Source organism: Salvia splendens, chromosome 1, assembly GCF_004379255.2.
Source record: "Salvia splendens isolate huo1 chromosome 1, SspV2, whole genome shotgun sequence".
NCBI lineage: Eukaryota > Viridiplantae > Streptophyta > Magnoliopsida > Lamiales > Lamiaceae > Salvia > Salvia splendens.
Window position 1 is genome coordinate 4,982,160 of NC_056032.1, and position 27,914 is coordinate 5,010,073.

The 27,914-nt window shown below is 35.7% G+C and overlaps 2 protein-coding genes across 3 annotated transcripts; both read left to right on the top strand.

Moving 5' to 3' along the window:
- The first annotated feature begins 7,206 nt into the window (after positions 1 to 7,206).
- LOC121809459 (UTP:RNA uridylyltransferase 1-like) lies at positions 7,207 to 11,526 on the top strand. Its single transcript, XM_042210097.1, has 6 exons — positions 7,207 to 8,289; positions 9,374 to 9,742; positions 9,958 to 10,181; positions 10,265 to 10,328; positions 10,706 to 10,902; positions 11,132 to 11,526. The coding sequence occupies exons 1-6, from the start codon at positions 7,285 to 7,287 to the stop codon at positions 11,340 to 11,342; spliced, it is 2,070 nt and encodes a 689-aa protein (XP_042066031.1). The 5' UTR covers positions 7,207 to 7,284; the 3' UTR covers positions 11,343 to 11,526.
- Positions 11,527 to 23,665: 12,139 nt separating this feature from the next.
- LOC121809468 (agamous-like MADS-box protein MADS3) lies at positions 23,666 to 27,113 on the top strand. Of its 2 annotated transcripts, XM_042210118.1 has the most exons (9): positions 23,666 to 23,681; positions 23,783 to 24,244; positions 25,381 to 25,456; positions 25,570 to 25,631; positions 25,732 to 25,831; positions 26,024 to 26,065; positions 26,208 to 26,270; positions 26,553 to 26,698; positions 26,784 to 27,113. In XM_042210118.1, the coding sequence occupies exons 2-9, from the start codon at positions 24,063 to 24,065 to the stop codon at positions 26,857 to 26,859; spliced, it is 747 nt and encodes a 248-aa protein (XP_042066052.1). In that variant the 5' UTR covers positions 23,666 to 23,681; positions 23,783 to 24,062; the 3' UTR covers positions 26,860 to 27,113. The 2 variants fall into 2 exon arrangements, with proteins under 2 accessions (XP_042066052.1, XP_042066043.1); XM_042210109.1 differs by lacking the exon at positions 23,666 to 23,681 and having other exon boundaries at positions 23,716 to 24,244.
- Positions 27,114 to 27,914: the final 801 nt, after the last annotated feature.

Genomic DNA, 27,914 nt, shown 5'->3' on the forward strand with positions numbered 1-27,914 from the left:
TTTCAGCTTTTGCAGAAATCTACCCATCGCACAGCACCGATATGAGTAAAGAGAAGGAGGAAGAGGCATTGTTAGACGATGTAGAGAAGGACGATTCCACTGATGAAGTGAAGAAGGTCATCACCTCACTCAATGTTGTTCAAGTGTCATTCAAAAATATTGTTGAAAATTGTTGGGGCAAGAAAGGATATGGTGCTTACACCGATTTGCCCGTAATTGCTTGTGTCTATGTGGATTTGAATGTCGGTGATGTTCCAAGTATGAATCATCTATCAACATCGCTCGACACAGATGCAAGGTTGATCCCTCCGCGTAATGACATGTCATGTTTGAGCATTTTGGGAGGCGTTGACAAACTTGTCGAATTGGCAAGGAATTTTGCCGACAAAATTGGGTCTCCTTTGTTGATTTTTGATGAAGATGATGGGAAACGTTCGCCTATTTGGTTTGCGTTTGATCCAGGAGGAAAAGCCTCGCCAAAGTTGTTGCTTTCAACTGTCATCGTTGCTTCGTGGTTCCCACCTTGAGGACAAGATGGATTTTAACCGTGGGGGAGTTGATACAAGACAATAATGTCATATCTTCCATATCTTTTATTTAGTTATCTTTTGATTCATAGTATCTTTTCATATATTGTTTTCTTGTTCCATAAGCTAGTATTCTAGTATTTTAAATAGGGATAGGTTGTTATCATTTTATTCATTCAATCAATATATTATTTTGGCCCAATTAATTGTGCAACAAGAAACTCTCTCTATCGCTGCCGACGAGAATCTCTCTCGCGCCCAGCACCCCCTCTGCCGGAAGTCTTTGCCAACCCAAACCTCTTAGGCGCTCGACGACTACGGTCTCTGTTTCTTGTGTGTGTGGAATTCTGACGTTAAGGAAGGCTATCCTTAACATCCCGCTCCTCATCTACTTCCACGGCGGCTGCTTCGTCTTCTGCAGTGCCGCCAGCGCGCCGTTCCACACCTCCTGCAGCCGGATGTCGGCTCACCTCCCCGCGCTGATCGCCTTCGTTGAGTACAGCCTCGCGCCGGAGCACCGCCTCCCCGCCGCCTACCAAGACGCCATGGACGCGATCGCGTGGGCCAGAGATCAGGCGGCTGCCGATTCCGCCGTCGCCGTCGATCCATGGCTGGAAGAGTTGGCCGATTTCTCTAAGGTTTTTCTGATGGGGATCAGCGCGGGATTACGCCTCCTCGATCAGGACGTCCGTTCGATGAAGATCGTGGGGCTGATAATGAACCAGCCGTTTTTAGGTGGGGTGCGAAGGACGGGATCGGAGCTCAAGTACTACAACGACCGCGTCATACCGCTGCACGGTGCGGACCTGTTTTGGGTGCTTCCGCATGGTGCGGACCGGGCGCACGAGTACTCTAACCCGTTATCCGACGGCTGCCGGTGAGCATGGTGCGGGGCTACTCTCGGGATCCCTCGCGGACAAGCAGAAGGAGTTCGCCGAGACGCGTGGTGGCGCAGTTCGTCGACGGAGGCCACCCTACCGTCGAGCTTTTCGATCCCAAGTTCGCCGATTCTTTGTATAATGCCATCAGAGATTTTGTCGGCGCATGCATATGATTTATCTATTGCAACCTCTGCATCAAATGAAGTAAGCATGGATGGAGGTTAGTGATTTTATCTCCAATATATAGTATAAATGTTGTGGTTGAATTAATTAAAATCTAAAATTAGATTTCATTATCGAAATCATTAAAGCATTGAAATATGGCTTACAAAATATAGTAAAACTACATATGATAAAATACTTGTAAGTGATAAAATATTTAGAAGTTTTATATGAATAGAGATATAATAACTACATAAATTACTACTCCACTTTTTAATATGGAAATAATTCTATCTCTATTTATTCATCTCTCTTACTTTATTCTTTGTTCATTAACTCACAAAACAACACTACATAAAATTTCATGTGAACTGTCAAATATTTTATTTATAATGGGACAGATGGAGTATTTGTTAAAGAATAAATTGAGAAGTAAAAAAAATAGGAATAAACCGCGCATCTATTAAGGGTCAAACCTAGACCTCAACACATATTTAGCATGTACACAGCCGCTGTGCCACTAACAATTCAATGATATGTTTGTCTCAATATAAGAGCATCCCCATCGGTACTCTCCGGGGCGGACGGCGTCCGTCGCAACACAGCCCCTCCGTCACTGTGCTCGCGCCAATGGCACCGCGCTGCTCGATAATAAGAGCACGTCCGTGCCACTGAGTAGGTCGACGTGGCAGCGTGCGATTGCCAACGGCAATGCCGTTGTAATTTCCTTTTAAAAAATAGAAAATAATACCAAAATTTTAAAAAATATATTTTTGGATTCCCAAAAAATATATCCGTTTATTACCGTTTGTTTGAATTTTTTTTGAATTTTTTAAAAAATATTTTAATCCCAAAATCATCTATAAATACACACATTCATCATCCATTTTCTCATACAACACATTCTTTATCCATCTTCCTCTCTTACTCAAACCCTCTCTAAAAATTCAAAAATGGATTTCACCGATATCATGGCTGAAGCGGAGCGCGAAGAACAAGAATACTATGAACAATATCGTGTCGCCTATGAAGCCTATGTCGCCGCTGCCACCCCCGCCCCTCCTCCTCAACCAACAATCAAAACGCCGCTACATTCCTCGTGACCGGGAGGGAGCCCATGAAAGGCTCGTTGCCGACTATTTTTCCGACACCCCTCCGGAAGATTACTTCCGGCGCCGTTTTCGCATGTCAAAACGGTTGTTTATGCATATTGTCAACACATTGTCCGCCCGTGTTGAATACTTTCAATCACGTAGAGTCGCAACCGGTCGGCAAAGTCACTCGGCGTTGCAGAAGTGTACTTGGTGCCCTCCGACAACTTGCTACTGGGAAAACGGTTGACCTCTTCGACGAATATTTGCATGTGGGTGAGTCAACTGGAATCCTATGCCTCAAAAAGTTTTGGGGCGGCATTCGTTCTGCTTTCGGTGAGGAATTCCTTCGGGTACCCACCACCGAAGATTGTCAACGGTTGCTTCATCTTCACGAAACAGTCCATGGTTTTCCCGGTATGCTTGGCAGCATTGACTGCATGCATTGGAAGTGGAAGAATTGCCCGAATGCTTGGATGGGGCAACACTTAAGCGGCCACAAAGGTGGCGGCTCAACACTTATCTTTGAAGCGGTCGCCGACTACCGCCTATGGATTTGGCATGCATATTTCGGTGTTGCCGGATCCAACAACGACTTGAACGTGCTCTATTCTTCACCACTCTTCAATGATGTTTTGAATGGTGTGGCACCGGTGGTCGACTTCACCGTCAACGGAAATCCATACCACTTGGGTTACTATCTCGCCGATAGTATCTACCCAAGGTGGTTGACTTTGGTGAAGACGCTCAACAATCCACAAGACTCGAGACATGTTCTTTTTGCGAAGCGTCAAGAGTCTGCTTGGAAAGACGTCGAAAGAGCTTTTGGGGTCCTTCAAGGCCGATTCAACATTGTGAAGGCCCCGTCTCGGCTGTGGCACTCTAAGAATATTGCCGAGATCATGTACATGTGTATTATCTTGCACAACATGATTATGGCTGATGAAGGACCGATGGCGGCTAACTTTTACGACGAGGATGAAGCCGGAAGCTTAACCGCAAGGTCTCCCCCACGCCGAGGTGTGCATACGACTGTGTGAGAGATGATCGAAACAAGACACACAATGCGCGATACCAAAGCCCACATTGAGCTACAAGAAGACCTAATCAAACACATTTGAGCGAAATTCGGCGATGAGTAGTGGTTTTTTTAATTTTATGAATTTAATTATTTAATTATTTAATTTTTAGGACTTTAATTATGTAATTTTTATTTTTTTAGTAATTTGTAATAGTATTTCGGGTATTTTTAATGCATTCTAATATTGTGAAAATATTTTTATTTAAATTGAATAATAGAATGGTGGGACCCTTGAGCATGTCATTGCGGAAGAGCATGGATGTGGGTGTTGTGCTCTTGGGGAAGAGCAGGGAGTAAAAAATGAATAAAAGTGGGTCCGAGCCCACTTCCATGCTCTTGCCTAAGAGCATGGATAGGGATGCTCTAACTACATACCACGATTTCAAGATATACTAGTAAAATTCATAATATTAAGTGCTTATATAGAAACAAGTAGTAGTAGTAGTAGATATAAGATTAAGGAGTCAAGTTTGAGGTACAGTTGTACCCCTTTATTTTACATTGGGTCCGCCACTGGATTCAACACGAATTTTAAAAAATGTAAAGTTGGTTGAAAATGTTAGTGAAAGGTGAGTCGTACTTTTATATATTTCCATAAAGCCGACCACGTTGTCCTCAGCAAAGACGTAACCCTCGACGCCGCCAAGAACACGTGGCTGGGGATCTACCTCCCCGCCCGCCTCCCATCCAACGACAACACCATCGCCCGCCGGATGGATCCGCGCCGCCGTTGCCGACGCCGCCACCCACGACAGCTGCAACCGCATCTCCGCCGAGGTCGCCGCCGTCCTCGTCGCCGCCGAGCTTCGCCTCGCCCCTGAGAACCGCCTCCCCGCGCAGTACGAGGACGCAGCCGACGCTGTTGCGTGGGTCCGGGACTAGGCCGCGGATGGCGGTGGCGATCAGTGGATCAGAGACTATGCCGATTTATCGCGGTGCTACCTCTACGGCGCCGGTTGTGGCGCTAACGTAGCGTACGTACCACACCGCCCTGCGACTGCAGGTTGGTAGTTTCTTTAAGAGGATCAATAATAGTTTTTCATTCCTGACTAGCTACTTAACCACCAACACAAGTTTTTATATTTATAGACTAAACATGATAACTCAAAATACTAAGCGTATTAAGAGAACGAGCTCATTTAGTCATAGATCACATATCGATTGTGAATTATTCTTCACCATCAAAGTGGGACATTAGGTTTCGTAACAAATATAATGTTAAAATTTACTATACTTATGTTATGGAGTCGAGTATCAAATAATTTGGATACGCACATCGATTGTGAATTATTCTTCACCATCGAAGTGGGACATTAGGTTTCGTAACAAATATAATGTTAAAATTTACTATACTTATGTTATGGAGTCGAGTATCAAATAATTTGGATACGCACACAACTTGATGTGATGTGAATATGTGATGTTTGGTTTATTTAGTAGTGAAGGAGTATCAAATGATTTTGGGTACATACACAACTTGATGCGATGTTATGTTCAAATTTATTTATTATGTTATCGAGTCGAGTATCAAATAACTTGCGGCCGCTGAAAATGGCGGGAACCATTTTGAACCAGCCGTTTTTCGGGGGGAAGCAGCTGACAAAGAGTGAGCTAGAGCAGGCCGTGGATGATAATTTGCCGCTGCCGGAGCAAGACTTACTGTGGCAGCTGGCGCTGCCAGTTGGGACGGATATGGATCACCGGTTCAGTAATCCGCTCGTGGCAAAGGAGAATGTGAAGAATATAGGGAGGTGTTTGGTTATAGGTTTTGGCGGGGACCCGTTGATTGACCGGCAACAAGATTTGGTTAAAATGCTTGTGGATGAGGGGGTGGCGGTGGAGGCGCATTTCGATCAGGGGCGGACACAGGTAGGAGAAGGGTGGGGCTTAAGCCCTTACCCCATAAATTTTTATTTTGGTTTTTACTTGTAAATTTTTGTAAATTTCGAAAATCATGTTCTTTAGCCCTTACAACCTAATGCCTCTCAACACTAAATTCTTGGGTATTGAATAATAGAAAGGGGCTGAATCTTAAATTCTTCAAGTGCAATAGAGAGCATCAATGGGTGCCAACTGTTTTGAGGTTGAAGAAGAACAAGAAAAAGTGAATAACTTTTGGGGTATTGGGCTTTTAAAGTGAACTTATTACTTTTGGGCTCTTTAGTTTTATTTTAAATAAAACATGTTAGGTACACGAGTGGAGAGTGGAGTATGTATTCAACTCTAAAGTAAAGTTTATAAAAAAAATAAATGTAAGAAATGTATCTCTTTTAAACCCTGTAGTATCATTTAAAAAGGGACCATTGCTATACTAGAAGTTAAGTAATTTTATTTAAGTGAATTCGTCTTATATATGTAAAAAAGTACTACTAGCTAAATTTCAAACATAGGTTCTTGAGACAACTTTCTTCCCATTTAAAAGCATTAACTTTTCTTTGGGTAATTTTAAGTTTTCTTTTGCCTTTTTAAAAATATAATTACATAAAAGCTTGTCTTTTCTATAGTTTTTTCATAGAAAAAGTTTCTTTGATGTTTTATAGTATGAGAGGTGCATAAAATAAGTAAGAGATCATCTTTGTTAAACGAACAAAAAAGTAAAATGATTATCTTCGATGGAACGAGGAAATACAACATATATATTCAGCCCCTACGAAGAAAAATTTCTGCGTCCGTCCCTGATTTCGACGATGGCGGGTTCCACGGCGTCGATATGGTGGAATCCTCCAAGAGGGCGACGGCGGTTCTCAATTACATCAAAACTTTTGTTTGATGTATATTAAGTTATTCATGAGAGAATTTGTGGACGTGACTCTATAATCTATACAGCAGGTTTTTATTGATTGGTCTCTAGTGGTCTTTATTTTAGACATTTTGTTTGAACATCTTTCACACCTTAATCAAAGTCTATATACAAAAAAGTATGTTGGTTTTATGAGAGAATTTGTGGATGTGACTCTATAATCTATACAGGTTTTTATTCATGAGAGAAATAAAACCCTTACTTTTGAGTTACCCAATATTTTTTGAATTAAATATTTGGATATAAACGATAAATTGAAAGATTTAGAGAATATTGATATATTGACTTGATATAAAAAATTATCTGAAAACTATAAAGAGGCAGTGTGTATAATTAAGAGATTCTGTTTCCAAATTTACATGCATACTATTACTATAGAGTTTATCACAAGAGTATGTTTTTTATTTATGATTGATTGATTATTTCTGAAATTTAATATAGCTAATCCAAATAAAACGGAATCAAGTAAATCATAAAATCCGATAAATACGATCGATTTAAATCATAAGTAAATTAAAGACAGACATAAACTTTGGATAAAAATATTATTAAAGTAATAGTATTAATAGGAGTAATTATTTTGGGGTACTATATAATGCTACAAGGAATGAATTAGTACTAATAAGTACTCTTCTTTTGAGGAAAAGGATTTAACAATAGATGCGTTCTATAAATAAAGGAGTAAAAGATTAAGGTAAAACAAAACCCAGTTTGTGTGTGTCGGCGTCCAACAACTTCCACCATGAGCGGTCGAGGAGGCGACGCGCCGCTTCCGAATGGCGGGGAGTTCCTCCTCCAACTACTGCGTAATAAGCAATCGGATTCCGTACATCCTATTTTCCCGCCACCGCCTCAGCAGCAGCAGACTTTCTCACAGGACCCTGCCGTCGCGGCGGTCGGCCCCACAATCCCCACCTTTCCGCCGCCGCACGCCTCCTTCCCTCCGTCGAACGGCGCCGATTTCGCCTTCCCTCCGTGGAGCCACCTCCCATCCCTGCCTTTCACTCAGCAGAATTACTTCCAGCAAAACCCTAATCCGAACCCTAATTTCTCCACGCCGTCTCCCCCATCTCAATTCGATCTTCAGCTGAGGCGCGTCTCGCCGGGTGATGGAGCGAGGAATTTAGGGCTCTACGGGGATAATTCGAAGCCAAGCGCGCCGAATCTGATATTTGGGTCTCTGAATCAGGATGTTTTGAAAAATGGTGCCGTCAATGATTTAGAGCCGTCCTTTTATAGAACGACTGAGAATAGGTTTCCGCAGAGTTCAATTGAGGCAAATAGTAATGTATTGAGAGCTCAGACGCTAGAAAGGAACAGGAATAGTAATGACAGGCTGCAGCAGGGAGATTCTGGAAGGGTGGCAGCTCCTCCTCCCGGTTTTTCGAGTAATTTCAAGAATGTGAGGCCGATGGAGCATGGTTATGGGAGGAGGACTCCTGATCTGAATGGGGATAAGGGTAAGGGTAATGCTGCTCATTCCTATAACAGTGACAGGTTAATCAATCAGCTCGATTCGCCTGGTTTGCCAGCGGGCAGCAGCCTCCACTCTGCCTCGAATTTTGGTATCGAGGAGTCTATGAAGCAACTCAGTGTTGGGGATGGTGAAGAGTCTAGACGCAGTGGGGAGGATAAGGCTAACAACCATGGTTCTGAGATAGAAGTTTTGGAGGATCTGGTGGATTCTTTAGGAATTGAAGATCAATCCGGTGAGAAGAATGCTAAAAAGAAGCATATCCGTGACAAGGTAACATCTTTTTTCTGTACATTTGTGTCGTTTGATATTGGCTATTGAATGTAAAAGTAAATTTTCATATGCTTTGCACTTTTCTAAATCTCGTTATATCTGATTCTGATTTAAAACAGAACAAATCACCACCAATGGCATCTTATATGCGGCCTATTAGTTTTGTTGGAGAAATTTAACTCTGTTCTTGGTATCTATTCTTTAAGCCCGTCCGTCTGGAATAAGTAATCCATTTCCCACTTTACAACATTCTGCTCCTAAAACTCTGATAGAGATCGTTTATGTATAAACATCATATCCCAAATTCTTCAGAGGATTCGTGTAGCATTTTAGAACTGATAAAACTTGTTATTTTGGGTTTGGGCATGTGGATAAATGACTACAAAGAGTAACATTCTGTTGCATAACATATGTGATTACCGAACAATTTCATTATCCTTTTCTGTTGCACTGTACTTTATACTCTAATATTTGATGCAGCATCTATTGGAGTGTTATACTCTTTGCATTTAGGATTGCTATTAGGTGAAATTAGAAATGAGGACTGAATCCCCTGTCATCTGAAAATATGTCACCAAAATCATTACGTTTAGGATTACCTACCTTCAACAGTTAGGTGCCTTTGGTTGTATATCTACCTTTTGCTGGCTGTGTGGCTGCTTAGTCTCTTTATTAATCCCTTGATGGCATTCTAGTACTCATTCACGTGAACCTTGGTTGATACTCTTATTTGTTTGATATAAGAAGTCGTATTGCTTCCTTCCTAGGAATTAGTATTTTTTTCATAAGTTAAATATCAATTGATATCCAATCAAGTAAGTATTGGCTTCTGAGTATTGATATCAGAAGTTGCATTGCTTCCTTCCTAAGAATTAGTAGTATTTTTTTGTAATATTAGTAAGACAAATATCATTGAATTAGTAGTATTTTTTCGTAATATTAGTATAGACAAATATCATTTGATATTCAAACTTGTAAGTATTGGATTCTGATTCTTGTTTGTGGATTTTAAGATTCATATTATGTCGAAAATGTTTCTACAAATATGAGGATTTTGAGATTCACAACTTTCTCTTATGATCAGAATTATCGATCTGATGACAGAGGAAAGTGGATAATGGCACAGAGGATGAGGAATCATAAAAGGCATACAACCTGTCGAAATGACATAAACATGCTTAATGCTCCACTTTTGGCATTGTTCGAATCTTTGATCCCATCTGATGAAGAAAAGCTGAAGCAAAAGCAATTGTTAACTCTATTGGAGAACCTTGTTCGCAAAGAGTGGCCTAATGCCCGCTTGTTCCTTTATGGATCATGTGCCAACTCATTTGGTTTTCCAAAAAGTGATGTTGATGTTTGCCTTCAAATGGATCTTGGGGATATTGAAAAGTCTGAGGTCTTGCTAAAGCTGGCAAAAATATTCGAGTCAGACAATCTGCAGAATGTACAGGTTAGTGATGTCTCTGGTTATGCTGTTTATTTTACTGATTTCAGTTTTGTTCATCTGTTGTAACTTGTAAGTTAAGTATTCATGTTGGCATAAGAATTACATTTGGGAGACTTAATGAATTACTCCAACATAATTTACCTCTTTGTTCTTGCTTTTTGGGTGTCCCTGTGCTGGAATATAAATTAAGTTGTTTCCATTTTTAATGATTTTTTCAGGCACTTACACGTGCCAGAGTTCCTATAGTGAAGCTCATGGATCCAGTCACGGGCATATCCTGTGACATTTGTATAAACAACGTGCTGGCTGTTGTAAATACTAAGCTGCTTCATGATTATGCGCGGATAGATATAAGACTTCGTCAGTTGGCATTCATTGTGAAACACTGGGCTAAATCACGAGGAGTCAATGTGACTTACCAAGGAACACTCTCGAGTTATGCGTGAGTCATCTTAAACAACCCTCATATTTCCAGGTTTATATAATTCAGTAATACTTGTTAAATATGCGAACTTTGTTTTACAGGTATGTGTTGATGTGCATTCATTTCTTACAACAGCGCAGACCTTCCATTCTTCCATGCTTGCAGGTAACTTAGTAATAAGCTTCTATTCACTGTCGCTTGTGCTCCCTGCATCTTTTGAATTATTATGTTGCAAATTTAGGAAAAAAAAACATTTGTCCCATGCATGTGACAGTGTCAGACATTAGCATGTTGTGTAGTCTGTAGATAATTATTTCGAGACTATAAGCACACTAAACACTAACACGGTCCACATCAATTTTTTCTTAATCTCAATGCAACTGTGTATTGTTTTGTTGAAGGGCCCCCTCATTGATAACATGCCTCAGCTTACACGTATGACTTGTCTATTCTGGATATTGCATTTGCTCTTAATTTACTTTTGCGTTTGAGGATAAATGAAATTGAAAATTCATTTTCTTCTGCTTTTTCATCTTATACAGGGAATGCAGTTTACATATTATGTAACTGTGGAGAAAGTGGAATGTTCATATTTTGACCAAGTGGAGAAGCTTCAAAATTTCGGGGCACAGAATCGGGAAAGTGTTGCTCAGCTAGTATGGGGCTTTTTCCATTACTGGGCTTATTGTCATGATTATGCAAATGATGTTATATCAGTTCGCACCGGAAGCATGATCAGGTGAGAAACATTCACTCTCGACATATGTCGCATGATGGCTGCATCATTTATTCTTCTTGTCACGGTCGAGTAAAGTAACTTTTTACATCCATTGATCACTAGATTTATACTAGAGCTGTGTTACTTTCTTATGCTTTTTAGAAGGGAAACGGTTTGAGGGGTTGGGCTGGGCAACGTAAACTGACTGTCGTTAGTAAAATAACTAAGAAAATAACTTTGTGCATTACAGCAAGAGAAGCAAGGACTGGACTAGGAGGGTTGGGAACGACCGTCACTTGATATGCATCGAGGATCCATTTGAGGTGTCTCATGATCTCGGCAGGGTGGTGGACAAACACAGTATTAGGGTCCTGCGCGAGGAGTTCGAACGTGCTGCAGAAATCATGCAATACGATCCTAATCCTTGTGTAACTTTGTTTGAGCCTTATAATCCTAACTAGTGTGCTATTATTTTGTAGAATTTGCTTTAGTTTATGGTTCGGTCGAGTTGTAAATTCCTTATCTTCAGATATCCTCATATTTATGAATTATGAGGTGCAGTATGTAAGCTTATTTATTCCTTTTGTCAGTGGATCTTATAAATGTATGCTTTCCTTCTGTATGTGTATCATGGATTTTTTGTCAGCCCTTTGTATTTTTTTGGTCCAAGGATTTTAATTTATATGATTATTTTGTTTCAATTGGCATTATATGATGAATATATAATGTGTAGTTTATCACCCCACCATATTATTTACTTACTTTTTCCCTCTCAAAGAATTTAATATTTGGTTATTGAATGCTATGTGCAACCATGTTCACTTGCTTGTAAATTTCATTCCTTTCTGAAAATCTTTTAAAAGCTGTACAATATTCCTATTTATGCAATAGACCAAAATCTCCATGTCTGTCAAAGCATGTGTCTTCAATTTTACATGTGCCCTTGCCTGCTTTAGGCTGCTCAACCTATTATTACAACATATTAAATCTCTGTCTCATGACTTCAATTCATACGAGTTATTCTTACAATAACAATATTCTCAAACAGTATGCTTACTTCCTTGGCATACTAACAGCTAATGAAACTTTGAATTTATTGACTATTGTATAACTGTATACTTTTTGAACTTATTATACATCTAACTATATATCCTTAAACTAATAAAAAAATACTAATAATTTTGGTATAGTCAGTCTATTTATAGTAAAGTTTTATCTTGCCATTTAAGCTTTTGACATATTAAGTAAAGCCAAAAATCTATTATCAATAGAATCACTTGATAATATATAAGGATATGCTAATTGGGAGTAACAGAAAAAGAAGAGAGAGAGTTAAAACATTAGCTGTTGACTCCTTTTTTCCAGCGACTTGGAATTTTGAAATTTCAAGTCGCTAAAATCATGTATCACATCTCTAAATTGAAAGTTTTGAATCAATTACAACTTAGTAGGAGTAGCATATAACTTGATTTTTTTGAACTAGTTTTAAGAGAGTTCTAAAAAAAGAATTCTTAAACGTGATAATATATATATAAATATGTGGAAGTTCCTGGAAACTTGTTTGGCTTGTGGAATTGGTGTTGGCACCACGGTGCAACAACTCCGTCATCCTTTGCCAATGATGGCCGATGCAATCTCTGACTTTCGAAGTAGGTGAAGATTTATTCTTGTGTCCGACCCAACCAATTTTGTTTCATGGCAAATAAAATGATAGAGTGTGTATGTAATGTAGTCATGACAAAGGCAAAAATGACGCAGTGTTTTTTTTCAATTCAACTCAATGAAGATGATGATGATTTTGGTCCCCTACCTTTATTGTAATAGGGCAGTACAAAATATTTAGGGCATCTTGTTTGCTGAAAACGTAAAAGCAATTTAATAAAGAAGGGTTACTTAAAATTGCAAAAAGGCCAATCTAACCTTCAAACTTGGACCACCCCATTATTTTCCATTTATGGTATGCTTTAACCACCACATTGCCTTTAGACTATCTCACTGAATATCTTCTAATCCTATGCTACATATATATATATATATTTTTAAATAAATATATAAATAAAGAGAAGAAAAGCACGTATATATGTGGCCTCAAAATTCATTCGGGTAGTGATAAAAATTAACAAAAATTGTATATACAAAATTGGACATTTTAGGTATTTTACATGTAAAATAAAGTTATAATTATTAATTAATTTCATGTATTACCGAGTTATCCTTCTATGATCATTTAGGAAAGATTAATTAAGTCTTCCGTAATCAATTGCATACTTCAATTAGGTAAATAATAGTATATATCAGTGGCATAATTTCTTCTTCCGTTAACAAGAAAGAGGATATTTCTCAAAATTTAAACTCCACCCGTACAAACTAAATCATGTAGATATATTATTCTCGATATTTAAACTCTACCCGACAAACTAAATTATGTAAATTATGTAGATAATATACATTAGTTGCATAATTTCTTCTTACATAATTTAAACTAAATTTAAACTCTCCCCTACAAACTAAATTATCTTTTGCACTATTTATTTTAATATTAAACGATCTTTACATTTCTAAGTTATAAAAACGACTACATACGTATATAATTAACGACTACATACGTATATAATTAATTTCTTAGTATTAGCATTCTATGAAATACAAAACAATAATAGTCATTCACATCTAATTATTTTAAAATTCTAAATTATAAATATGACTCTATGTGTATATTATTAGTGGTCATCCAAAGAAATAATTATGGTAGTTCGCATCTAATTATTTTATTATTAAATAATCTTTAAAATTCTAAGTTATAAAAATGACTTATGTGTGTATAATAGTTTCTTAGTGTTGTCATCCAAAGAAATAATTATAGTCATTCACATCTAATTATTTCATTATTAAATCATCTTTATATTTCTAAATTATAGAAATGACTACATGTGTATATAATTAAAATCTTAGTGTTATCATCCAACTAAACAATCGTAGTCTACACGCATATATAATTAATTTCTTAGTATTATCATCCAACAGAATACAAAATAATAATAGCCATTCTCATCCATTTATTTCATTATTAAATCGTCTTTAAATTTCTAAGTTATAAAACGACTACACGTGTATATAATAATTTCTTAGTGTTGTCATCCAAAGAAATAATTATAGTTATTCACATCCAATTATTTTATTATTGTATTAAATAATTCTTAAAATTCAAAGTTATAAAAACGACTACACGCATATATAATAAATTCCTAGTGTTATATCAAACGTAGTACTAAATAATAATAGTCAGTCGCATACAATTATAAATTATAAAAATGATTTCATACGTATATTAATTTCTTATGTTATCATCCAACGATAATAGTCATTCGCATCCAATTACTTTATTATTAAATCATATTTAAATATTTAAGTTATAAAAACACTACGTGTGTATATAATTAAAATTTTAGTGTTATCATCCAACTAAATAATCGTATAGTAGTTCGCATCTAATTATTTTATTAATAAATAATTCTTAAAATTCCAAATTATAAAAATGAATTCATGCATATATACTTCATTCTTAGTACTAACATCATAAACATAATCGTTAGCAACCTTTTTAAGTCTTTACTATATTATTCATATAATTTAGAATTGACATATAGTAATGTAATAGCATAAGTCATGTTGTAGCCTGGGGTGTCCATTTTCTCATTTTAACTTTTTTTGTTAATTTATAGGAGTATATGAAATTATATTAATTTAAATTATAAAGTAACATTGTTTTTTTTCATGTGTACTTTTGTTATATTCTTATAATTTTGTAAATTTTTATGTTAATAAGTGGCCAAGTGGGAAATTATGTACTTTATGTCTTGTTATAAAAAATAATTTTGTTTGTTTTTGTTTATTTCATAAATTTCTGTAAAATTCAATTTAAAATTATTAAATTATAATATTTATATTCGATTTTTGAATTGTTGGAGTGTCATCTAAGAATGAGAAATAATTGCAGCCTGATATAATTCAACCTAAACAAGAACGAACACGAGGTAGATGGGATCAAAATGGCTAAGCAAACTATTTGATGCAGCACTATTTCCATATTTTTATTGTAGTGATCTTCCATGTGTTCACATTTTCATCAATGAAATTTAATAGTGATTAGACTTTACAAATAATAACAAAAGGGTAATTAGGTAAAGAAATAATAGCTAATAAAAAACCGGTTTAAAATGCAAGAGCATTTTGTATATACAATTTTTGTTAATTTATCTTTACTCAATTCATAATTAGAGACTTAAAAGGTGAAACAAATTCAAATTCGGATAGGGCAATTAATTGGACAAATTTTTTTAGTAAAAACGAGTAGTATGATTTAAATTTCTAAATATGTACCAAAAAATCCCAAAACTTGCAAATTTTTACACGAGAGATAAAGGTCCCAATTGTCGTGCCAACTACCTCACCACACTTAAATTAAATGCCATCACACCAAATATTTTTGTGGGTCAGTTTTTATACTTATTACAGTATTTAAATTGTTGTTTCTTTCCACTTCCAAGCTTCCTCTTATGGGCAGGTTTTTATTAATTGCTATTAGGCTATTTATTTTATTGGGGGCTTTTATTAGATCAAAGATAAAGACTTCTTACCAATCTCATTATTTATTCTCCCGAACAGGCCAAACTAGCTGTAGTTGATCGTACGGTAGAGTAATGGCGTGTACGGAAAACGAAACTCGTAGAGTCAGACACAAAAGAAATATGTCACCACTGTTAAAAAGAAGAGGCAATGTGGGGGCCTTTGCCAACAAATGAAAATGGAGTGATCCAAAATCCCTGAAGGATTGGCCGGACTTGTCACACTGTGAGGTCGACGACAACTCCAAATACTGAACTTAGTAGCATTTTCTAGCTCCTATGGGCCGAAGGTGGAGTTGGTTGAACCATCCGACCTCACCTAGATCCGCGGGCCCGACATGGGAATTATTTGTTGTAATGATTTATTACTCCCTCCGTCCCGCTTTAGCAGTCCCGGTTGGTCAATTTTGGGTGTCCCGCTTTAGGAGTCCCGGTTGAACTCGGTGCATAAAAATTGATGTCAACTACATCAATTTATTTATTACATCATTTAAAAGTGGGACCCAACCTCCACTACATCATTTATTTATTACACACATAAAAACAAAAAAGCAAAAAAAGTTGTTTAAAAGTGGGACCTAACCTCCATTACATCATTTATTTATTACACACTTAAATACCCCTTAAAACATGTGCCCGACTCAACCGGGACTGTTAAAGCGGGACGGAGGGAGTACTATTTTGACATCTTTAACTAGCTAGGTAGTGTGCATCTTTAACTAGCTAGGTAGTGTGCAATATTTTAAATCCATTAATCTTGTTTATTATATCCAAGGGAAGAAGTAAATGGAAAAGTAAAGATAAATAAGATATAATATATTTGTTTTTAATGAAAATTAATTCTCTAATTGGAAGAGTATTTGAGAAGGCATTATATCTTTTTCAATTTCAAAAAGGTATCTTTACATTTTCTTCCCACAAAAGATAAAAAGTTAGCTATTTCTTTTTTGCATTTTTAAATTTACCCTCTTCTCTTAAAATTTTTTTACTTTTAGAGAAGATATAGTTACTTTTTTGAGAAGGTAAATGAGAAATGCACCTTCCTAATTTATCTTTGGGTAGTGATTTAGATACATAATGTCTCCCTGCCATAATTCCCCTATGTTTTTTTGCCATAAGAATATTTTATATATAGACTAATATGCCCTTATTTTAAATAAAGGAAATTAACTAAATATTTATGTAGTATATATATCCGGAAAGTCAAATGATCAAATCAAATTAACTATCTTAATTACTTTCAATACCTTTGGAGAATTGTAATTAAGTCATAATAATTTTCTACAAATTTGCATAATATAAAAGGATTTGAATTGACTTATCTTCAAATGGAGAATTTTATTTAATTTTATTCAAACACTAATATATAAGTTTAATATTAGAGTTAGTTAGTTAGTTAGATGTAAGCCTATATAAGACATAGCTTGGTGTAGTTTGAAAACAACAATTCACAATGTAGTCAATAAAGATTTTCGATTCTCTCCATCTCTTCTTCTTCCCATGCATCAGAAACCGATAGTTTTCCTATGTAAATATGTAAATATGTTCTTCATCTCCTTCCATGGAGTTCTATCATTTCTTCATCCATCTCTTCACATTTCACCTCTGATTTTCACCATGATCGGTTTGATAACACTTTACATGGTATCAGAGCAAAAATCTTCCGCTGCGTGCTTCATCTCCTCCGCATCCGACTTCGACTGAGTTCTTCAAAAAAAAAATTTGGCTCCGCAATTTCTTCTCACCGTTTTTTTGTTTTGTTTTTCTCACCGATTGAATTCGGTTCTTATCTTCTCAAATCACCGATTGAATTCGGTTGTTTTTTCTCTATCGCCAATTGAATTCGACTTTCTCATAGTTTTTCTCAAGTGAATCTATGTATTCACGATCTATTTCAGTTTTTCTCAAGTGAATCTCTGTGTTCACGATTTGTTTCGGAAGTGAATCTCCGTATTCACGATCTGTTTCGTTTTTTTCTCTTCTCAAGTGAATCTCTGTGTTCACGATATATTTCTTCTCATTTTGAATCGGTTCAATCTTTCTCTCTTCGCCGTTTGATTTCAGCCGATCTATCTTTTTTTTTTCTTCTCCGATTGTATCGGATATTTTCGAGGTTTGATTCGGTTCTGTGGAGATTAGGATGTGGTGTTGTTCAAGTCAAGTAGAGTGAAGTTCACGTCCAGTAAAGTGAAGTTGCAATAGAGTGAAGTTGCCAATGCTGTAGAGTGAAGTTCAAGTCTAGTAGAGCGAAGTTACAGAAGAGTGAAGTTGCCAATGCAGTAGAGTGAAGTTGCTAATGCTGTAGAGTGAAGTTCAAGTCCATGCATGAAGATCAAGTTCAAGTTCAGTTTGTCATTAAATCTGTTTCAGAATATCATTTTACCATTTACGAAATATCATTTTATCATGTTTTGTTTGTTGTTTTGTTGTCAAGATGGTAGCAATTGTCTTGCTTCCATCTTGAGGGGGGCTATTAGAGTTAGTTAGTTAGTTAGTTAGTTAGAGGAGTTAGTTAGTTAGTTAGATGTAAGCCTATATAAGACATAGCTTGGTGTAGTTTGAAAACAACAATTCACAATGTAGTCAATAAAAATTTTCGATTCTCTCCATCTCTTCTTCTTCCCATGCAACAGAAACCGGTAGTTTTCCTCTGTAAATATGTAAATATGTTCTTCATCGCCTTCCATGGAATTCTATCATTTCTTCATCCATCTCTTCACATTTCACCTCTGATTTTCACCATGATCGGGTTGATAAAACTTGACACCTTTCGACTGAATTTACTCATCTAATAGTTATTGCAACCAATTAAACTATACAGCCATAGAGTGTTTTTTTTTTCATTCCAATTTCTTATAAAAAAAATAAATATATAAATATATGAAAGAAGTATTTACATTATTGAATTGAAAAAAAAATGAATATAAGCATTAAAGCTGCTACGAAGATTGATTTGTAAATTTAAGTAGATTTCGTGGAAAAAAATAGAAAGTGTTAAATAACAGAAAATTATAAAAAAAATTCTCCGAGCCCAATTATTTGCCACTTTAATTTTATTGTGGACCTTAATGTGACTTTGGTCAAAATTTACATCTTTTAGTTTTTATTTTCTACTTACCGATTTATTTATTAAATATTAGCTAAAATCGTTTATATTCTTTGATAATTAGAGAATAGATTCAATTTTAAAATTAACTTTGTAAATAAAAGTTAACAAACGCGGTACTTCTTTCCAAAAATTAACCGTCACTCTTCGAAAAGTAAATTTTTATAATAGTAATATTATTATTAATTATTTTGGGAGTCTTCTTCTCCAGAAAGTTATGCGGTCATTTCTGTTCCTTCATATCGCTATGCAGATGTTCGATTCACAACTTCAATTCAGCCCCTTCCTATTACTCATTTTCTGACTATCTTGTCTTCAATAGCAATAACATGGTAGGGGCTAAACATTGTTTTTAAAAATTTCAAATGATTTATAAGTAGAAAAAAAGTGAAAAATTAATATCTTGTTGGGAAGGGCTTAAGCCCCTCTCCCTCTCTATGACTGTGTCCGCCACTGAAGACATGAGTTCATGGAGAAATATACAGAAGAAGAAGAAGAATTTTAGTCCGACAGAAAAATGGAAGAGAGATTTACGACCGATTTGACTATATATTTACTAAAATCAATCCATCCAAATCTAACTTACCATAATAAAGTTAGAATAAAAAAAAATAGTAAAAAAAAATAAAAAATCTAACTTTCCATAATAAAGTCATTATAATACTAGTAATAAATAATTATATGTATAAGAGTAGTATGATATATGTACAAAATAGAAATTTACTTTAAAATATAATACTCCCTCCGTCCCATGTACAAAATAGAAATGTACAAAATAGAAATTTACTTTAAAATAGAAATTATAAATAGTGTAAGGACTTTGTGACGAGCCGAAAAGCAAACGTGCGAGTAGCACGGGACGGAGGGAGTATAAGACTACTGTTTTAACCTCATCATGGCATTGCCATTATGTCTCTAAAACATTTTCCTTTATCTTTCCATGTAGCTCTAATTGATTTTTTTAAGTTCAAATAAGTATTTAATGGTAATAACAAAGAAGTTGATGTAAGATAAATAGTTGACATAAGTCAAATGAGAATGGACTCAATGAGCCAATTCTAGCCCATTTGGTAATATATTAGGGTGTAGGGTGTATAATTAGACTAAAATTTCCCTTTTATTCTTAGTCTAATGTGCTTATATATAGTCCCAATTTTTATTGTCAATGAAGCATGGTTACTAAGTAATTACTCTACATGGTAACCACGATTTTTAGAGCATTCAAATCGGCGAGCAGGGACGTGTCCGTCCGTCCGTGCCAGCGGCACGGAGACGCTGTCCGCCGCTGCGCTCGCGCCGCTACTCGATGCATCGAGCACGTCCATGCCAGCGAGCAGGCGACATGACGCGCATATCCGTTGGAAAATCATTTTTTAAAAAAAATTGAAAATAATACCAAAAAAAAAATTCACAATCCCAAAAAAATGGCCGTTTTTGCCCGTTTTTCTGTATTTTTTTATTTTTTTATTTCCCCCCCAAAATCATCTATAAATACACACATTCATCATCCATTTTTCACATCAAATCATCTCTCATTCATATTTTTCATACAACTTATATACACCTTCATCTCTCACTCAAAACCTCAAATCGATTTCACCCATCTCATTGCGGAAGCGGAGCGCGAAGAACAAGAATACTACGAACAACATCGTGCCGCTTATGAAGCATATGTCGCAGCGAATACTCCCTCCCCTCCTCCTCAACCAACTAGATCAACTCGCCGCTACATTCATCTTGACCGGGAGGGAGCCCACGAAAGGCTCGTTGCCGACTATTTTTCCGACCAGGCGCAGTTTCCGGAAGATTACTTTAGGCACCGTAAGCATGTCAAAGCGCTTATTTATGCGTATTGTCAATACATTGGCCGCCCGTGTTGAATACTTCCAAACAGGTCCACATGCAACTGGTCGGCAAAGTCTCTCGGCGTTGCAGAAGTGTACGTGTGCCATCCGACAACTCGCTACTGGGCAAACGACCGACCTCTTCGATGAGTATTTGCATGTCGGTGAGTCTACTGGAATCCTTTGTCTGAACAACTTTTACGAGAGTGTTCGTTCAGCTTTCGGTGATGAATTCCTTCGGGCACCCACCACCGATGATTGCCAACGCTTGTTTCGTCTTCACGAAACAGTCCATGGCTTTCCCGGTATGCTTGGCAGCATTGACTGCATGCATTGGAGGTGGAAGAATTGCCCGACTGCTTGGAGGGGGCAACACATAAGCGGCCACAAAGGCGGTGACCCAACACTTATCCTTGAAGTGGTCGCCGACTACCGCCTATGTATTTGGCATGCATATTTCGGTGTTGCCGGATCCAGTAACGACTTGAACGTGCTCTATTCATCACCCCTCTTCAATGATGTGTTGAATGGTGTAGCACCGGCGATCGACTTCACCGTCAACGGAAATGTATACAACATGGGTTACTATCTCGCCGATGGTATCTACCCAAGGTGGTCGACTTTCGTGAAGACGCTAAGCAATCCGCAAGACCTGAGACAGGTTCTTTTTGCGAAGCGTCAAGAGTCCGCGTGGAAAGACGTCGAAAGAGCCTTTGGGGTCCATCAAGCCTGATTCAACATTGTGAAGGCCCCGTCTCGGCTGTGGTACGTGAAAAATTTCGCCGACATCATGTACACGTGTATTATCTTACACAACATGATTATAGCCGACGAAGGATCGAGGGCGGCTAGCTTTTACGACGAGGATGAAGCCGGAAGCTCAAGCGCGAGGTCTCCCCCACGCCGAGGTGTGCATACGACGGTGGGTGAGAGGATCGAAACAAGACACACAATGCGCGATACCCGAACCCATGTTGAGCTACAAGAAGACCTAATCAAACACATTTGGGCGAAATTCGTCCACGAGTAGTGGTTTTTTTTTATTTTAGGAGTTGAATTATGTATTTTTTATTGATTAGGAGTTTAATTATGTAATTTTTATTTTTTATGGTTTTAATTATGTAATTTTTATTTTTTAGGATTTTAATTATGTAATTTTTAATTTTTAATGTATTTTGTAATATTATTCCGGGTATTTTTAATGTATTTTAATTTTGTGGAAATGTTTTTATTTAAATTGAATAATGGAATGGTGGGATTCTTGTGCTCATCCGGTCGTCCTTGCGGAAGAGCACGAATGTGGGTGTTGTGCTCTTGCCTAAGAGCAGGCAGAAAAAGTGGGTCCAAGTGGGTCCGGGCCCATATCCGTGTTCGTTGGAAAGAGCACAAATGTGGATGCTCTTTTGATGGGTTTATAAATCCAACTACTTATTAGAAGCCATTAATTTATAAGTAATGTAAATTGCAATATTGATTGCACATGTTCATGTTTGAGCTTGCTAGATTTTATTTATAAATGAATTTTGGTCATTCCGACTTAATATGTCGGGAGTAATTAACAAGAAACAATTAGAGGTTGATTGATGTCGATGCCTATCTACAAATGTATATGTTTTTCTCTCATGTCCTTATCACAAAAATTAACAAGAAATGAATAAATAAACTAGTATTTTTTTTAACCTTATACAAAGTTGGATAATATAATTAGGCAATTAGCCATGCAAACATATTAATTGGTTGTCTATATTTAATTACTTGCACAATTTAAGATGTAATAGTAATTAATTAGTAATTACTACACAAGATAATATATATATATATGCATTATCAAATATAAATCTATAATACGTAAATTTATAAAAATGTACGTGAATATCCTTATGTGGAAACACCATTAATTCTAGTACTCCGTATTACTCAATTTCACATCAAGAATCGCGATTTAACACAATTACTCAAGTCTGTCCCTCAATTACATATAAATTGCAATTAAGTGTATTTATTTCTCTCATGATAAGGCGGTTGTTTTTATAGTTAGTTGTATTATTGTGAAGAGATAATTGCACATATATAGTTGTATTATTGTGAAGAAAATTGCCACAAAAATCATGATTTTTTTGTCATATTGTGGTCAATCATGCAATTTTCAAAAATAGCCAAATAGGAGTATATCATAAATTTTACAGTTTCTCAATTTTACCATTGATTTAGATTTGAGGGGAAATAATATACTATGATTTGAAAGCCAAAATACTCAAGCCTAATCTTATAAAAGTATTTTATAATTTTCTTACTAAAATTAATGGTTTTTGTGAGTATTGCAAAAAATTCATGGATTTCGGCTTCCACGGTACGCACAATTTCTTTCAAATACAAATAAATGGGACAATTGAAAAAAATATGAAAGTTACAATGTAAATTTTTTTAATTTGCAAAATTGATCAGAATTTGACCAAACTTTATATTTTTTTCAAGTAATATTTGCCTTCTATAAATGTGCTTTTACATACTACATCATCTAATGAAAATTGGGCTTCACTGCTATTTCCATTATTATTAATCCCAATTTCAAGGATAAAAAGATTATGGGCAATAATTTATAATTACAAGGACGAGGTGTCAGACTTATTTTGTTTTCTTTCGCACTAGGGTTTTCTATGCAATTACGTTCTTGAGATGTATTCAAATGTAGACGTTATAATAGTATTATAACTATTTTTCAGTAAATAAAGTATATGCAATCAGTTGAATAGTAAACGTTTACTGTCCTGTGTTAGTGTGTTACTATCAGTAGCTAACAGAAGTTCTTATATTTGGAAAAAAAATGTTTTGTCCGGTTAATGCATTTACTTGCAAGATATTGGAGTTGGGACATCGATTCATTAATTTGATGGATCTACAACTGTTTCTACATAACTATTGGAAACTACTAACCTTGTTTTATTTCAAAAAACTGAACAATAATACGCGTCAATTATTTAGCAACAAAATGGATGAGATAATTGAATTGTAATTATTCTTTTGGTTTTGGTTATTAGTTTCGGATGCGATCTAGTTAAACCGAAAAAAATTATTAACCAATTTGTTTAAAGGAGGAGAGAGAAAATTATAAATAAATGGACCGATGGTCCATATGTCAAATCTGATTCGCTTATAACCGAACCGACTGAATAAGGGGCCTTCGAATTTTTGAATTTTTATATCACTTCTTTGTGACCAAACCTAGTAAGGTTTCATTCCAAAACCAATATAATTAGTGATTTATTTAAGTTGATCTATTTATACTTTACATTTCTTTATAACCTAGATGAATCTTTTGGTTGCAGAAAAACGTCTAACCAAAATCGGAAGTGATATGAGGAGAAAAGTGAATTGAGTTGAGCAAAGAGGAGACATTAGGGCACATAGACGTTGCCGAATAAAGCAGGGGTCTCTGAGCAAGAAAATGGTAAGAAATTAAACACGACAGATAGCAATAATAAAGGCAAGGATCATTGCAGTATCACCGGCCCCCCAACAAAATTATTCATTTGCACCACGCCTCCCTTCTCTCTCTTTATCATAGATATATACACACACACCTTGAAAAGAAGAGAAAAGAGAAGAATGGGGAGAGGGAGAGTTGAATTGAAGAGAATTGAGAACAAGATAAACAGACAGGTGACATTTTCAAAGAGAAGAAATGGGCTTCTCAAGAAAGCTTATGAGCTTTCTGTGCTTTGTGAAGCTGAGGTTGCCCTCATTATCTTCTCCAGCAGAGGCAAGCTCTATGAGTTTGCAACTACTAGGTACTAATTATCCATGGAGCATAATTATTTTTTTCACAAATGAAACCCTATCTTTATATACTGTATGAATTTGTTGTTTCTTGTATTCTTATCCATTGAATTCTGAAAAATCTTACAAAATTCAGACAATTATTACAGGCATGCTTTAGGAAAGGATACACAGAAAGTGTTCTCTAAAATTTGAGTTGTAATTAGTTTATTTTTTGGTCTTTAGCTGAGTTATACTAAACTGGAAATCTGGAATTAATAAATTTTTCTATCAAATTTGTATTGGTTCAAGAATGATGCTTTTGTATTTGGATTAAGAATTGTTGACTCGGACAGAGGGGCCGACACGTTTCATAATTTGTAAGAGAGTCATGAAAGAAGAAAGAATTACTGACTAGGTTTGTTGACCCTTCTTGGACCTCTGTGCAAGATCTAGGGTTTTCTCTCCTTTTTTTTTTCTTCTTCTACATGCACACATATATTCTTGCTTGCTTGATAGTACTAATATTGAGTGGCATCAACTGCGCACAGCACAGACCGTGAGAATAAAAAGCTTCAACTTTTGTCTGTTTTAATCATCATCACATTCTTAGATCTTCTGGTCTCTGTTTTTCACTGGTTTTTACCCCCATTTTTTTACCCCCTCTCTCTTGATTATTTTTATGTGAAATAGCAGTCTACACAAGTAGCAGCCTCTCCAAATTTTTTAGGCCTATTTGGCAGTGGGATATTCCGGGGAAAACTTTTTTGTTCTTGAGTAATCAAACACTCACACTTTCAGTCAACAATTTCGTTTTCAAAATATTGTAGTAGTGAATAATAATTAGTATTTTTAGGTAGCTGAGAAATTTATTAAGGATAGCTGATTTTTATAGTAAAATTAATTTCCATTACTTTAGTTCTCACTGATCTGTTTACTGCATGTGAAATTGCACTAACTATGAATTAATTTAATCTTTATTTATTGAAATTTCCCCTTTTCCCTTAAGATCTTACCGTTTTGGATTTATTGGGAGACCATAGTATTTTTCTTCTTCTGCGTGACATCTTTTTATTTAATGATGACATGGTTTAGCCTCCCTTCACTTATTACTACTAGAATTGTAGTATATTCAATTAGTTTAAAATAGGAGTATTTATTTTTGCAGCACGACCGAGACCCTTGAACGTTACCATCGTTGCTCTTTAAATCATCAAGAAAATAGTGGGGAAGGAGAAACACAGGTTTAGTTAGTTCTTATGGAATAATATTTTCATTTTGTATGACAATAACCACATATAATTTTATTATATTTAGTGGAGTACAATATATGTTTTTTTTTGTGGTATCAAAATAGAGTTGGTACCAGGAGTTCTCAAAATTGAAGGCCAAGTATGAATCTCTTCAAAGAACTCAAAGGTCTTTCATATAATTCAGTCTCAATTATGTTTTATTAATTTTTGTTAAACATTATAATATAAATGGTTGGTAGAGATCTTAGTATATTTGGATATTAAAGGCATCTGCTCGGTGAAAATTTGGGAACATTGAGCCACAAGGAGTTGCAAAATCTTGAAAAACAACTTGAAGGAGCTCTTGTCCAAGCCAGGCAAAGGAAGGTATTGGTTTTCAAATTTACTCTCAAGAATTTAATTTTCCCAACATATTTTACTTGTTTCGTGGGAATATATTATGAAGTGTTTATTCCTTGAATTTTTTAGTTTAATCTTAATCTTCGCAAAATATATACTGGATATTTCACATTGCATACATTCCAAATGATAACCTTTTTTGCCCTCGTGTTATTTCAGAAACATATTTTGATGGAAGAAATGGAAGAGTTAGGCAGAAAGGTAAAAATTAATTTGGAGATTATTAGTGCCCTGGGGTGGACAAGACTAAAATATTATGAGCTCGATATGAATTTTTTTTTAAAAAAAGGTCAAATTGATTAATTTTGTTGATGAAATTTGATGGTTAAATATATGGTGGCAGGAAAGGCAGATAGGAGACATGAACAAGCAGCTCAAGATTAGAGTGTCACTTGAAATGTCCTCGGTACGTATATTTATTTTATTTGTCCCAAAAATTTCATGAACTTTTCAAATTAAACTGTGTATCTAATCATAGACTATTAAATGTAATATACTCTTTATTTGAAATAGTACAAGGTTTTGTTTAGTCTAACTGTGAAACTATGTTAATTAATAAGCTATTTTTATTTAAACAAAAATGCACAACCAAACAATTAAAAGTAAGATAGTACTATGTCTTAAAACTTTAATGCTTAAATTGCTTCATTTTAAATTTAATAGTGATGACATTTTTGCTATAATGCAGGTAGAGGCAGAAGACCAACAACGTACGGGAGCCCTTTCGTTGCCATGGAACGAAGGTGGCGATGCCGCTACATCAGCTGGAACCAGTGGCTTTCCCCTCCTTGCAACACCTCCGGAAGTTGAACCAGAACCTATTTTACAGATAGGGTATATGCATACTACACACACACACACACACACACACACTAGCTATGCATATATGGAGTAGATAATTAAATTGGTAAAATTGCAGGTATAATCACTACAATGTTGGAGAAGGATCATCTGCTGCTGTGGACACTAATTTCATGCAAGGATGGACTCTTTGACTTTCTTCCTCACTACTCCTATCTCCATTTCCATATAATGTTTATTAGTTGTTACATTATTTTTATGTGCTTGTGCTTTTGTCATGAAATTAATATTATCTATATATATATATAGAGAGAGAAGAAAGATAGATGTTTATGAATCTAAGTGAGACTGGGAGATATAATGTGATTATGTTTGGGTTTGTACTTGTTTCAATAACCTTTTCGTTATGTGAGTAATTATTGCTAATTGATTATCTTTTTTATGCTAATCAATGCTTCCTACCCATTTCATTAAAGTAGTCAGGAATGATATCTCGAATTTTGATTTGTTAAACAGAGTCTGCTTTATATCTATACTAAGTTATAAACTTATGATTGAATTGGGAATTTAAAATCCTATTAATAGACCTTTTACTGAATCGTGAAATTTATGGGCCTACATTAGATTCATGGGCCCATTGTAAATTATATCTATGTCCAATATGATAAGTTGAGGCAACCTCGGCCCACTTAGGCTAGTAGGAGTATATTTTTGCTAAGGATTAAATATTTGGCTCAACGGGATTTATTTGATAAATAACCAGAATAAAATTTGTGTAACGTTTTATTATTTGTTTTAAATAGAATTTAGATACTATCAGAGGCTAAAACTATAGTCTAGTACTATCATAGGCTAAAACATTACTCTTCTGTAGTCATTCATGTTGCTCTGTATCACGAACTCTTGCTCTGTATCACGAACTCTTGCTCGTCTTTTCAGTTCATGCATTTTATTTATAAAAAAATACTATCATCTAGGTAACCCAAAGAATTCTTTTGTGCCATAATCTCTTTTTCTCTTTCTTCATGGACAAATTCTATATAAAATAATATGGCATGCTCCTTGCACCTAGTATGGATCTTGCCATATTAAGAAGATATCTCAATATCTACATATATCTTTTTCTTTTTTTTTAAAGCAGACACCAATTGAGTTTTTTCTCAATAAAGGACCAATTTGGGCCCAACCCAGCCACACCTAAGACTGACCCATTAAGACTCATACTAGCAATTATTTCTACCCTAAAATA

What these genes read in the sequence shown, in the direction of transcription:
- LOC121809459 (XM_042210097.1), top strand. Translation starts at nt 7,285, where the DNA reads ATGAGCGGTCGAGGAGGCGACGCGCCGCTTCCGAATGGCGGGGAGTTC. An exon ending in AGAAGCATATCCGTGACAAG is followed by an intron (nt 8,290 to 9,373) that starts GTAACATCTTTT and finishes TCTTATGATCAG; the next exon opens with AATTATCGATCTGATGACAG. An exon ending in ACAATCTGCAGAATGTACAG is followed by an intron (nt 9,743 to 9,957) that starts GTTAGTGATGTC and finishes TGATTTTTTCAG; the next exon opens with GCACTTACACGTGCCAGAGT.
- LOC121809468 (XM_042210118.1), top strand. Translation starts at nt 24,063, where the DNA reads ATGGGGAGAGGGAGAGTTGAATTGAAGAGAATTGAGAACAAGATAAAC. An exon ending in TGTCACTTGAAATGTCCTCG is followed by an intron (nt 26,271 to 26,552) that starts GTACGTATATTT and finishes GCTATAATGCAG; the next exon opens with GTAGAGGCAGAAGACCAACA. An exon ending in GAACCTATTTTACAGATAGG is followed by an intron (nt 26,699 to 26,783) that starts GTATATGCATAC and finishes GTAAAATTGCAG; the next exon opens with GTATAATCACTACAATGTTG.